We start from the raw sequence: 13,405 nt of genomic DNA, 5'->3' as shown, positions 1-13,405 counted from the left end.
TTAAAAGAATGACATAATGCCATTTGCAGCAATATGGATGACCTAGAGGGTGTCATACTGAGTGAAGTAAGTCAGACAGTGAAAGAGAAATATCCTATGTTATCACTTAAATATGGAATCTTAAAAGAAATATATAAATGAACTCATTTACAAAACGGAAATAGACTCACAGACTTAAAGAACAAATTTATGGTTGCCAGCGGGGGAAGGAATAACTAGGGAGCTTGGCATCGACATGTACACAGTGCTATATTTAAAATGGATAACCAGCAAAGACCCACTCTATAGCGCAGGGAACTCTGCTCAAGATTATATAACAACCTAAATGGGAAAAGAATTTTTAAAAGATTAGAAACATGTATATGTATAACTGAATCATTTTTATGTACATCTGAAATTTTCACAGCATTGTTAATCAACTATACTCCACTAAAAAATAAAAAGTTAAAAAAGAGGAGATGATAGATATGTACAATAATATACTACTCAGCTATAAAAAAAAGAATGAAATATTGCCATTTGCAGCAATAACAACAAAAGTGGATATAAACTAAAACTGATGGTGGAAGGCTTGCATTAATGTCATCAGAAATGCCCTCGGCCTTCGAGCTCCTGAAATAGGCTGATCCTGGAGCGGCTAACTCTACCGTCAGCCCCCAGGCATTGGATATCAGGGAGGCAACTGCTACCCTAGCTAAGCATATGAACCAAATGATACCCATCCACAGAATGACCTGGTTCATCAGGAGAATCTGGGGCAATGTTGAGAAGATGCTTCTCCTCCCTCTCCTAAGTCACGTTCAGTAGCTCCCTTGGTAAAGTAGAGGACTAGGGAGAAATGCACGAGCCACCTTAGGGCAGGAGTTCAGTTTATTACAGTACATTAGTCAGTACCTTAACAGACTTAATGTAGTGCTTAAGAGCAAGGACTCTGGAGGCAGCAGGTCTGAACTCTGACCATTTGAGCAGCATAGTCAACCTCTCTCAATCTTTTATCAGAGACAGGAGATTTATGGTCTGGGGAAGACCTAGAGAAGCTCTGAACTTCTCAAGGACCCTAGGAGCAGAGGAGGGCAGGGGTTGAGGCACTGAGAGCAGAGATTGAGTAATTGTCTGCTTACTGACCAGCTCCCTTGCCCTGCACAGCTTTCAGAACTCTGGCTGTAAGTGATGCTTGCAGGCAAGACGTTGGAGGAGAGCTGTGCTTTGTTGTTGCTGTTCAGTCCCCTAGTTGTGTCTGTCTCTTCTCGATCCTATGGACTGCAGCACGCCAGGCTTCCCTGACCCTCACCACCTCCTGGAGTTTGCCCAAGTTCATGTCCATTGCATTGGTGATGCCATCCAGCCATCTTAGGGAGTTATTCTTAGGGAGAACTAAACTTTCCCAGAAAAGAAACTGGCCATTGGCTCACTGCCACTTCACTAGACAAGCAGCTCGAGCATCTTTTGGTTGCCTTGTGTGTCAGTTGCTTCATTGGTATCCGACTCTGTGTGACCCCATGGGCTGTAACCCATCAGGCTCCTCTGTCCATGGGATTCTCCAGGCAAGAATACTGGAGTGGGTTGCCGTGCCCTCCTCCAGGGGATCTTCCCAACCCAGGGATCGAACCTGCGTCTTTTATGTCTCCTACATTGGCAGGTGGGTTCTTTACCACTTAGTGCCACCTGGGTTGTCTTACTCCTAAATATGAACAGATTCCAAAGGAAAACCTCTAACAGGAAAGATCATTTTTAAAAAAGAAGAAGAAAGAGCATTAATTCAGACAGTAGAAGATGACTTCCAGAAATCAATAATTAATATTCTCAGAAATGTTACAGAAGATATTATATCCATACACCAAAAATAGTATGCTACTAAAAAAGCCAGAATAATGCCTTCTGAAAAATAAAAATATGATTTAAAAATTACTTAATCCATAGAAAAGTTGGCAGATAAAGTTGAGTAATCTTATAGGAAATTGGAGGAAAGATAAAGTGATGGACATGAGTGTAAACAAAATAAGAAAATTAGAGGATCCAAAAGATTCAGTATCTGATTAATAGGACATTAGGGAAAGTATAGCAAAAATGGAGAGGAGGAAATTGTTAAGAAATAACAGAAGAAAACTTCCCAAAACTGAAGGATGCATTGAAAGGGCTAATTGAGTACCTAAGAAAATGAGTGGAATTTTTTTTTAATGCTTAAACTACACTATGATGTTATTTAAGACTATCAAAAGAGAGAGAGGATTCTATACAAATAATATTTGACTTGCCAACAGCAACAGTCAAGCTGGAAGACACAGGAAGCTGTGCCTTCAAAATTCTAAGTAAACATTATTAACGATCTAGAATTTTATATACAACCAAATTATTAATCAAGTGTAAAATGAGATTTTCAGACATTCAAAGTTTAAAAAAAAAAACAAAACCTTACCTCCTGTATACCCTCCTTTAGGAAGTTCCTAGAGAAAGTATTCCATCCAAACAGGAGAGTAAAAAAAGAAAAAGGAAGACCCAGAATCCAGGGAAAAGAGACAAAGAATATTCCTACACCTGGAGAACAACTAGTCCAGATTGGAACAAAAGGATAAAAGGAAGAAAAATGGAAAAAAGGAAATTGTATCGTCTGATAGAAGGAGTATTGTATTTAGATGCTTTTGGAGGATAAGGAAAGAACTATAAATAAAAACTAAGAAAATCAAGCAAATGGGCAGGGAGGAAATTATTCCTAGGAAAAACAAACATTTGTTCAAGAATTTGTTCATAGTATGTTACTGAGTTCATCAGTGGTGAGTTAGGGGCAGAATAATGTGAACATTTAATATTGTTTTAACAAAAAATTGTGATATTGGAAAATTGAGAGAGAGTTTAATCCCCATCCAGTACAATGCTGCTGCTGCTGCTGCTACTGCTGCTGCTGCTAAGTCGCTTCAGTCGTGTCCGACTCTGTGTGACCCCATAGACGGCAGCCCACGAGGCTCCCCCGTCCCTGGGATTCTCCAGGCAAGAACACTGGAGTGGGTTGCCATTTCCTTCTCCAATGCATGAAAGTGAAAAGTGAAAGTGAAGTCGCTGAGTCTTGTCCAACTCTTAGTGACCCCATGGACTTCGGCCCACCAGGCTCCTCCGTCCATGGGATTTTCCAGGTGAGAGTACTGGAGTGGGGTGCCATTGCCTTCTCTGTCCAGCACAATGGGAAATCAGTAAATAATGTCTAAAGTGTTTACTCGAAAGATAGCAGATCTTTTCATTTAGAAACACAGAGGTGAGAAGCAGCAGCAACAAGCATTAAAAGCATCTGCCTCTGGGTAGTAGGCTGGAGTCAAAGGATAAAGACAGATAAATGGAATAACATTTCTTCTTGTAAAAGCCTTTCAGTACTGTTGGGTTCTTAAACTCTGTGTGTGAGTGTGTATGTTGCTTTTTTTTAACTAAGGAAAAGCATGCTCTCCGAAGTCATATAAATTTGGATTTGAATTTTGGGGCAACTGTGTTTCTACCTGTGTGATCTTGGGCAAGTTACTTTAAACTTTTCAAAGTTCTGTTTCCTCAACTGTAATCTGAGGCAAATACTTGATTATCTCTCACATTTCAGTAGGGCTCCTTCGGACCTTAGATAATACAGGGCAATTTCCTGACACATAGCAAAACCCTCAATAAAAGTCTTCTGCTTTCTCTGATTACCTGGCACCCTGCACCCTCTCTCAACACCCTGACCTCTGACCCTTCATCAGTCATTCAATCCGTGATGGATTAAAATGCCCCAGGTGTGTTTGCATGTTGCACCTCACCTGTAACGTGGAATAGAATGTTTGATCTTTGTTTAAAAAAACAAATGAGCAGGTGACCCTTGACCTAAAATACAGTTCCTCTGGGGAGTGGCTCTGGTGATGAGGAAATTCCAAAAAGAGAAACACTGCTACTCCCAAGCCCTGGTGATCAAAAGCTTAGGTGAGAACCAGACATCTCCAAAGGCTTCAAGAACTCTCAAACATTTCCAGCCTACAGCCTTAATCCCTTTTGCTGGTGTAATTGGATCTCTCGTTTATGATGAACACTAAGCTGGTGGTATTATGACTGTGAGCCCAGCTACCTGGCACCTGCAGGTGACAGATGCACCTGTGAGGCCAGCCCACTTCCCACATTTCAGAGCGCTGCAGCCTCCTGCATCCTAAGCTCTCCCTGGTGTGGATGTCCCAGCTGTTAACTGTTAAACAGGATGGCTGGTGTTTTCATGGCGGAGGTTATGTCTTCTTTTACTATGGGAATTACACTCTATGCCAAGCACAGGGCCAGGCACTATGGACGATATATAGAGAGATTTGGACTCAAAGGAGCTTACAGTCTAATTAGACAAAGAAATGAACTAACAGGGCAATGGTGGGCTGCATGTAGAAGAAGTAAGGTCTCAGGTTTACACACTGAATTGCTACTCTTGAACTTCTCACGCAGGCCTGGGGACCAAGTTAGGTGGTATTTTTAAGCAAGTATTTTTGATGTTTTATTCCCAGAGTGGCAATGAGGCACACCAGTGTGGGGGCAAGGATAGTCTTTGGAAAGCTGACAGTCCTTGCTGAGGAATAGTGCCTTATAAACAAGGTGACCCCATCTATAAATCACTATCCAAACAGGGCCATTTGAGAGCAGAAGTCGTGTCACTAAGAAGCACATCGGAACAATAGGTGTAAACCAGAACCGGCCCTGGCAAACCAGATGTATGCTGTCCTGACTGCTGCTGTTGTTGTTTTAATCGCCAACTCGTGTCCAACTCTTTTGAAACCCTGTAGACTATAGCCCACCAGGCTCCTCTGTCCATGGGATTTCCCAGGCAAGAGTACTGGAGTGGGTTGCCTTTTCCTTCTCCAGGGAATCTTCGCCACCCAGGGATGAAACTTCTGTCTCCTGCATTGGCAGAAGGATTCTTTACCACTGAGCCACCTGCAAAGCCCATCCTGACTCATCGGTACTTGATAATTATAAAAGGGATCCAAGTAACCTAGGGATCAAGAGAGCTGATGAAGAGAATAGGTTCCCGCTCAGAACAAGTAGATTTGTGCAAGTTCAGAAGGCTTCTCGGGTAAGACTCCTCAATACACTGGTTAAGAACCACTGGCTCAGATTTCCCTGGTGGTCCAGGGGTTAAGAATCTGCACTTCCACTGCAGAGGGTGCAGGTTCGATCCCTAATTGGGGAACTAATATCCTGCAAGCCATGTGGTGGGGCCAAAAAAAAGAGCCACTGGCATCAAGCCCCTAGTCTGTTTCTCTGCCTACACATTTCCTTCTCATAAGACTGCACAAGGGGCCCGCTTTTAACTAGGGACAGGTATTGTCCACCTCTCTGGTTAGGTCTCCTGAAAGAACTTTATCACTTGAATTTTGACCAAGGCGCTACTTAAAAATTAAGTGCTCACACACTGCTCCACTAGCTCCTTGACACCTCTCGCATGGAAACCATTCAAGTTTTGTTTGGTTTGGTTTTTAACCACCGGATCAAAGGTTCTCCCCTTGTCAGAGAACTGCCAGCCTCTCACTGCAAACAGTTTTTTTTTTTCCAGAAAGGATCTCTTATTCCAAAATCATTTCACAGTGATTTCACAGAATAAGAAATAATGTAGAAATGCTCTTCAGAATATTTGCTCTTTTAAGCAAATCGCCGTTCAGTTAACGAGATTTATATTTGACAGGAGAGGAGAACCATCGTCACCTAGCACTTTCACCTCTCTCCATCCTGTTTTCTCTTAGAGTAAAGGTCATTAAGCTATACATTTTGCAAGTTAAAATTATACTTATTTACCTGCTCCTCCCTCCAAGCTGTGATCTCCTGACCTCAATCAAATGCCTCATTAATATAAAATATCATTAAAATTACCTAAGGTTCAGGCATATTTATAGGGCCTCATAAATGTGGTTGAATGGAAAACAGCCCAGTTCTTATCCACCTCTCTTGCTTGATACAAGCTCAGCTTTCAGTTCTTAGACTCAAAACAGCTTTTCCATTGTGATTTCTATTTATAGCAAAGCATATTCCTCCAGGCCACCTGAGGCAGCTGGAAGCCAGTTCCCTCCCCCCTTATCCCCTCCCCTGTTGGTTCAGCTCCACCTGCTCTTGTGGAGCTTGATCACCTGGTCTCTCTAGACAATGAATGCGTGAGCAAGAGTCTTCTCTCCAGTACCACCAGGCCCTCACAGGAGTGCTCTTGGATGACTCTATAGAAATGATTCTCTCTCTCTCTCTCTCCCTGGACTGTGTTCCCATTTTCTTCTTCATTATCAAGTGAAGACTATAGCTTCAGATTGTGTCGCTCTCTGACAGACCTCTTCCCATGACACCTACAATTCACTGAGATTCGCCAGCCTCATCAAGAGAACAATCAACATGCACAGGGAGCTCAGCTCGGTGCTCTGTGATGACCTAGAGGGGTGGGACAGCGGTCCAGGAGGGAAGGGATATATGTATACATGTAGCTGATTCACATCATTGTACAGCAGAAACTAACATAACATTGTAACATAATTATACCCCAATATACAAAAAGGAAAACAACATGTGACTCAAGCTTCAAATTGGATGGGGATTAAATACTGGCTTCATTTAGTTTCCTGTCCAGTTGTCTCATATCACCTCTTAAAAATCAAAATGGGAAAATACAAGTCTTTTGGCTATTAAGTTCCCAGTGTCGGCCCATACTGTGTTTGGGAGTTGGGGGGTGGGTATAATATGTGTGGGGGACAATAAAGGCATGCACTAAGGTCAATTCATAACCAACATAAATATGTAGAAACACAAAGGCCATTATTAATATGCAAGTACAGCCTCCCAAGATGTTTCAGTTTGGTCTCTTCTTTCTCCTGCTACAGAAACCAAACGATCGTGACCACAAAGTCAGACTGGCAATGGGAAATGGCTTACGAGCAGATGTGTGGAGAGAATTCGTCAGGAGATTTGGGGATATTCACATTAATGAGTTCTATGCTTCCACTGAAGGCAATATCGGATTTATGAATTACACGAGAAAAATTGGTGCGGTTGGAAGAGTAAACTACCTACAGAAAGTAAGTATATTGGAAAATGAGGGCATCTGCAGCCAGCTTTCAGTACATGGAGATTTCTTGAAAGCTGTATCATGATGATGCTCTTATTAGAATTCCATGACCCATCCATATCACCAAGAGAGGTTTTGCTCATTCTCTATGACAATGACCTAAAAATGACAGGGTCCTTTAATTTTAACATAGTAATTTCTATTAATGACAATCCACTATGATTTTCCATCTGTAACTTGTGTGAAGTCTTCTAATGCCATTTATACTTGTATATGTTAAAACACTTGAATGTTACCAGTTCTGTATGTTAACTACACACTGTGAAATGTGGTACTTCTCTTTCATTGTGACATGTGTTACCATCAAGAGGCTGGTGGGGGGTCTTTTTATACGTATAGGTGCAGGGCCCTGTCCCCAGAGCTTTAGAAGGAGGGATACCTTGTGTTCACCTTTGTTCAAAGGAGGGCTTCCCTGGTGGCTCAGAGGTTAAAGCGTCTGCCTGCAATGTTGGAGACCTGGGTTCAATCCCTGGGTTGGGAAGATCCCCTTGAGAAGGAAATGGCAACCCATTCCAGTATTCTTGCCTGGAGAATCCCATGGATGGAGGAGCCTGGCAGGCTATAGTCCATGGGGTCGCAAAGAGTCGGACATGACTGAGCAATTTCACTTTCTTTTGTTCAAAGGAGGGTGGGCCCAGACATCAGTATTTTTTTTAGTATTTTTAGAAATAAAGTTTTTAATTGGAGGATAATGGCTTTATAATATTGTGCTGGTTTCTGCCATACAACAACATGGATCAGCTAATCTTCTGTCTTGAACCTCCCTCCCACCCACCTCATATGCCACCCTTAGTGTGTGTGTGTGTGTGTGTGTGTGTGTGTGTATGGGGAGGTGTGTGTGTGTGTGTGTGTGTGTGTCTTCTGTCTTCTGTCTTGAACCTCCCTCCCACCCACCTCGTATCTGTCTTGAACCTCCCTCCCACCCACCTCATATCCTACCCTTCTAGGTAGTATTTTTTTAAAGCTATTCAACCAAGATTAAGAAGTGCTCCTTTGAGAGAACCAGAATGCATCGAGTTCTAGGCTCTTGTGAACAATTGTGTTCACCTGGTAACCACACCGGGCTTCCCAGGTGGTGCTAGTGGTAAAGAACCCGCCTGCCACTGCAGGAGACTAAGAGACACAGGTTCCATCCCTGGGTTGGGAAGATCCCCTGGAGGAGGGCATGGCAGCCCACTCCAGTATTCTTGCCTGGAGAATCCCATGGACAGAGGAACCTGGCGGGCTACAGTCCATAGTGTCACACAGAGTTGGACACGACTGAAGTGACTTAGCACCAAGCCACAGTAACTATACCAGAAAGATATTTCTTATGTGTAAGCCAGCTCATGCAGCATTTTCTTTTCCCTCTCAGTCATTTTATTGCCTCATCTCCAGACAATCTCTTTGCCTTTTATTGTGTCTGAGCAGTCAGTCTTCCAGATGACCACCTATTCTGCAAAATTCCAGAAACATTCAGTAAATGCTGAATCTTCACTGGCTTGAGCAGTCATTACTGTTGTTATGTCTCGAGCACCTCATCCTGCCTGGGCATGAAACGGCCACACCAGAGCTCCCAGGCAACCGATGCCCCCAGGGACTGACCAGCCAAGTACAGAGGACAATAGTCCTCGTGCGTAAGAGAGCTGGCCCAAGAGACCAAATTCCACTACCATCCCAGACCAGCCCAAGGTCATGCCCTTTCCCATAATCATGCCTCAACTTCAGAAATAAAACAAAAAGGGAAAATATAGAGCCTAGTGCCTAGCCCAAACTTAGGTAATAAGGGGAAAGAGTTGTTGAAAGAATTACATTAGATAGAATATAGCCCAATGCCTGCCATATAATAGCCTTGAATAGCTGTAAAGATTATTATCGTTCCATTCTTTGTATCCTGGCCTGATCTCCTGGGATTTCCAAGTCCAAGGCACCTCTCTAACAATAACAGCCAAGGCTGCACTACACATGTCCCTCCACTGTCCTCTATACCTGTGCCACCCAGTACAGTAGCCACTAGCTACACGTGGCTATTTAAATTATGTCAATTTTTAATCAGTTCTTCATTTGACCTAGCCACATTTCAAGTGCTTAGTAGCCACATGTGTTTAGTGACTACCACATTGAGTAGTACAGTTATAGAACATTTCCATCACCATAGAAGATTCTACTGGGCAGCTCTACTACAGACTTGAGAATCACTGTTGAGAGGGTCAGTCTTCTCTAGTCAGGGTCAGGCCAACCTGGATGAGTCCAAACCTTGGAGACCCAGGATAAATGTGGTTCAAAAACAAGAGAGGGCAGATAGCTGAGCTGAGCCCTGGTGCAAGATATCTATGTTGTCACTTAGGTGTTAGTCACTCAGATGTGTCTGACACTTTGCGACCCCATGGACCATAGCCCACCAGGCTCCTCTGTCCATGGGATTCTCCAGGTAAGAATACTGGAGAGGGTTGCCATTCCCTTCTCCAGGGGATCTTCACAACCCAGGAACTGAACCTGAGTCTCCTGCATTGCAGGCAGATTCATTACCATCTGAGCCACCAGGGCACTACTGACACTCAAAAACATGAGTTGCAGGGACTTCTCTACTGGTCCAGAGGTTAAGATTTCACCTTCCAATGCAAGGGGTGCAGGCTCAACTCCTGGTTGAGGAGCTAAGATCCCATATGCCTCGCAGCCTAAAAACCAAAACATAAAACAGAAGTAATATTATAACAAATTCAATAAAGACTTTTAAAATAGTCCACATCAAAAAAGATATCTTTTAAGACAGTGAGTTTCAGGGAAACATTCAAACCAAACCTGAGCACTTGAGAAGCTGATGTTGTGTATTACTAGTTCTTCCCTTCTCATCCACTGATTGCCATGTGTTGTCATTTTCTTACTTTAAACAAAACCATATTTTTTAACTAAAAAAAAAGAAGATTACCATACATTTGATAGGGAAAGAAGCAATGGTTACCACCCCTAATTTTTTTTATATTCTTGCAAATAAACAAAATCTAATTTGTTCACTATGTATGCTATTTGGTTTTTATTGGTTATCTGCTACTACAAAAGCATATGATTGGTTAATTTATGTATAAATTTGAATATAAATTTGAAATGGACGTAGTAATTATAGTTAATAATTAAGTCTAAATACTATGATGTTTGTGTTTTGCTGCAAGTATAGAAAATAATATACTTATTGCTCTTATTGAGTTATATAAATTTAAATTCTTATGCCCTTGGATTATAGTAACAAGAAATACAGTAGAATTTTAATAATTTTATAGCCATGGCATGAAACAAATTATACCATCATACCACTGAATCTTAAATGTATTTGAGGACATGTCCCTGGAACACAAAACATTTAACAGTGGTGTATTAAGGTTAAACAAGATCTTTTTTTTTTTGCAAGGGGTGGGTGTTAAATAAGACTTTAAAAGCCCATTAGTGATATATCCATCAAAGAACATGTATGAGAATGTTCATAACAGCTTTATATTTAATAGTCTAAAACTAGAAACAATCCAAATGTCCGTTAACAGGAAAAGAGATAAATAAAGTATGGTATATTCATACAAGGAAAGTTGCGTGGCAATAAAAAGTACACCACTGACACAAACACCAGCAGGAAGGGAGGAATCCAGACACGTTGAGTGAAAGCAGCAGATGCGAAGACATGTATTTATTTCATGGATTTGATGCTTAAGACTACTTGATAGTAATAAAAATCAGAATAATGACTTGAGAGAGAGGGGCAGGAGGAAACTTCTTAAGGTAATGGAAATGTTTAGTATCTTGATCTGGACAGTAGTTACATAAGTGTATGCATATGTAAAAATTCATCAAGCTGTACACTTAAGGTATCTGTACTTTGCATACTTTCTGTATGCTAAAGCACAATAAACAATGAAAATTTGTGAAAGAATATGTGCTCAAAATGATCCATTTTAATTTTACTAGAAAGTCATAAATTATGAGCTGATTAAATATGATGTAGAGAAAGATGAACCCATTCGAGATGGAAATGGATACTGCATCAAGGTTCCCAAAGGTACAGTAAAATTTTGTTATATTAACCTGTCATGTCTTATCTTAACTGAGTAAACCTTCAGAACTAACAAACATATCACTGCTAAAATGAACAGGTAAAATTTTTCAGAGTGGGTGGGGGAAGAGGTTTACTTTGTACCCCTGAAAATAGAGAAATTCCAAAAGGTAATGATTTACTACACATGTAATGTAACTATAATTTGAAACCTTGCTTAGTAACTTCTTCATTATGAAGGGGATATGTAATTATGGTTACAAAACTATAGCTAGTTTTAGGGGGCTTTTACTTTTAAGCTTAAACTACCATGCATTTGTCAAATTATGTATATAAATCATTATTCAGTAAAATATTACTATTAAAAGAATTAAAAATGTGTAACTGTAGAGAATATGTACCCTGTGTGTACATGGTGCATATATGTCTGTATATGATGTACATGGAAATACAGGTACATGTGCATGTAAGACGATGCTTTCTGCAGCCAACTTGTTACCAGTGGGTTGTATGCCACCTGTTTGAAAGGCAGGTTAATAATAAAATTTTCCTACTGCTAGCACATAAAATAGCTATATACTTCCTTCTGTCTTAGGTGAACCTGGACTCCTGGTTTGCAAAATCACACAGTTAACACCATTTAGTGGCTATGCCGGAGGAATGAGTCAGACGGAGAAGAAAAAACTGAGAGATGTCTTTAAGAAAGGAGACCTCTATTTCAACACTGGAGATCTCTTAATGATTGACCACGAAAATTTTATCTACTTCCACGACAGAGTTGGAGACACATTCCGGTTGGTTTCTCTGAATTATTGAACCAAAAACAAACACATGCACAATTTGGCTTACTCCTAAATTAGAGTCATGTTCCATTTTGGTTGTGGTGTTCCATTTCCTTCTCTCTCTTTGTCATGTCAGTTCAACCTCCTGTATTCCCAGAAAGGGCTTCCCTGTTGGCTCAGAGGTAAAGAATCCACCTGCAATGCGGGAGACACAGGTTCGATCACTGGGTGGGGAAGATCCCCTGGAGGAGAGCATGGCAACCCACTCCAGTACTCTTGGCTGGAGAATATCATGGACAGAGGAGCCTGGTGGACTATAGTCCATAGGGTCTTTTTTTTTTTTTTTAACTTTACAATATTGTATTAGTTTTGCCAAATACCAAAATGAATCCGCCACAGGTATACCTGTGTTCCCCATCCTGAACCCTCCTCCCTCCTCCCTCCCCATACCCTCCCTCTGGGTCGTCCCAATGCACCAGCCCCAAGCATCCAGTATTGTGCATCGAACCTGGTCTGATGACTCATTTCATACATGATATTATACATGTTTCAATGTCATTCTCCCAAATCTCCCCACCCTCTCCCTCTCCCACAGAGTCCATAAGACTGATCTATACATCAGTGTCTCTTTTGCTGTCTCGTACACAGGGTTATTGTTACCATCTTTCTAAATTCCATATATATGCATTAGTATACTGTATTGATGTTTTTCTTTCTGGTTTACTTCACTCTGTATTGGCCACAGCAATCAGAGTAGAAAAAGAAATAAAAGGAATCCAAATTGGAAAAGAAGAAGTAAAACTCTCACTATTTGCAGATGACATGATCCTCTACATAGAAAACCCTAAAGACTCCACCAGAAAATTACTAGAACTAATCAATGATTATAGTGAAGTTGCAGGATATAAAATCAACACACAGAAATCCCTTGCATTCCTATACACTAATAATGAGAAAACAGAAAGAGAAATTAAGGAAACAATTCCAGTCACCATAGCAATGGAAAGAATAAAATACTTAGGAATATATCTACCTAAAGAAACTAAAGACCTATATATAGAAAACTATAAAACACTGGTGAAAGAAATCAAAGAGGATACTAATAGATGGAGAAATATACCATGTTCATGGATTGGAAGAATCAGTATAGTGAAAATGAGTATACTACCCAAAGCAATTTATAGATTCAATGCAATCCCTATCAAGCGACCAACGGTATTCTTCACAGAGCTAGAACAAATAATTTCACAATTTGTATGGAAATACAAAAAACCTCGAATAGCCAAAGCTATCTTGAGAAAGAAGAATGGAACTGGAGGAGTCCATAGGGTCTTAAACAGTCAGACGCAACTGAAGCAACTTAGCACGCACACACATTCCCAGAAAATATGGAACAAAAGACACAGGGTGTCACTTTGCAATGCGCAGTGAACTTGGCTGAGCAACCAGAGGAGACTAGGAGAGAAAACCTGTGCCTGCTTTGGGGCACCTTCATAACTTGGTCTGTTCAATTCCTCT

At 41.0% G+C, this 13,405-nt stretch overlaps 1 protein-coding gene across 1 annotated transcript in view; it reads left to right on the top strand.

The window, feature by feature from the left end:
* SLC27A2 (solute carrier family 27 member 2) overlaps positions 1-13,405 on the top strand; it is a 58,050-nt gene that overhangs the window by 33,761 nt on the left and 10,884 nt on the right. Inside the window, exons 5-7 of the mRNA XM_061428798.1 lie at positions 6,843-7,037; positions 11,021-11,111; positions 11,701-11,899. Coding sequence (XP_061284782.1) covers positions 6,843-7,037; positions 11,021-11,111; positions 11,701-11,899 — 485 coding nt within the window. The remainder of the gene's footprint in view (positions 1-6,842; positions 7,038-11,020; positions 11,112-11,700; positions 11,900-13,405) is intronic.

This window comes from Bos javanicus, chromosome 10, assembly GCF_032452875.1.
Source record: "Bos javanicus breed banteng chromosome 10, ARS-OSU_banteng_1.0, whole genome shotgun sequence".
Classification (NCBI taxonomy): Eukaryota; Metazoa; Chordata; class Mammalia; order Artiodactyla; family Bovidae; genus Bos; species Bos javanicus.
The sequence above is the reverse complement of the archived record's forward strand: the minus strand, read 5'-3'. Positions and strand labels throughout refer to the sequence as shown.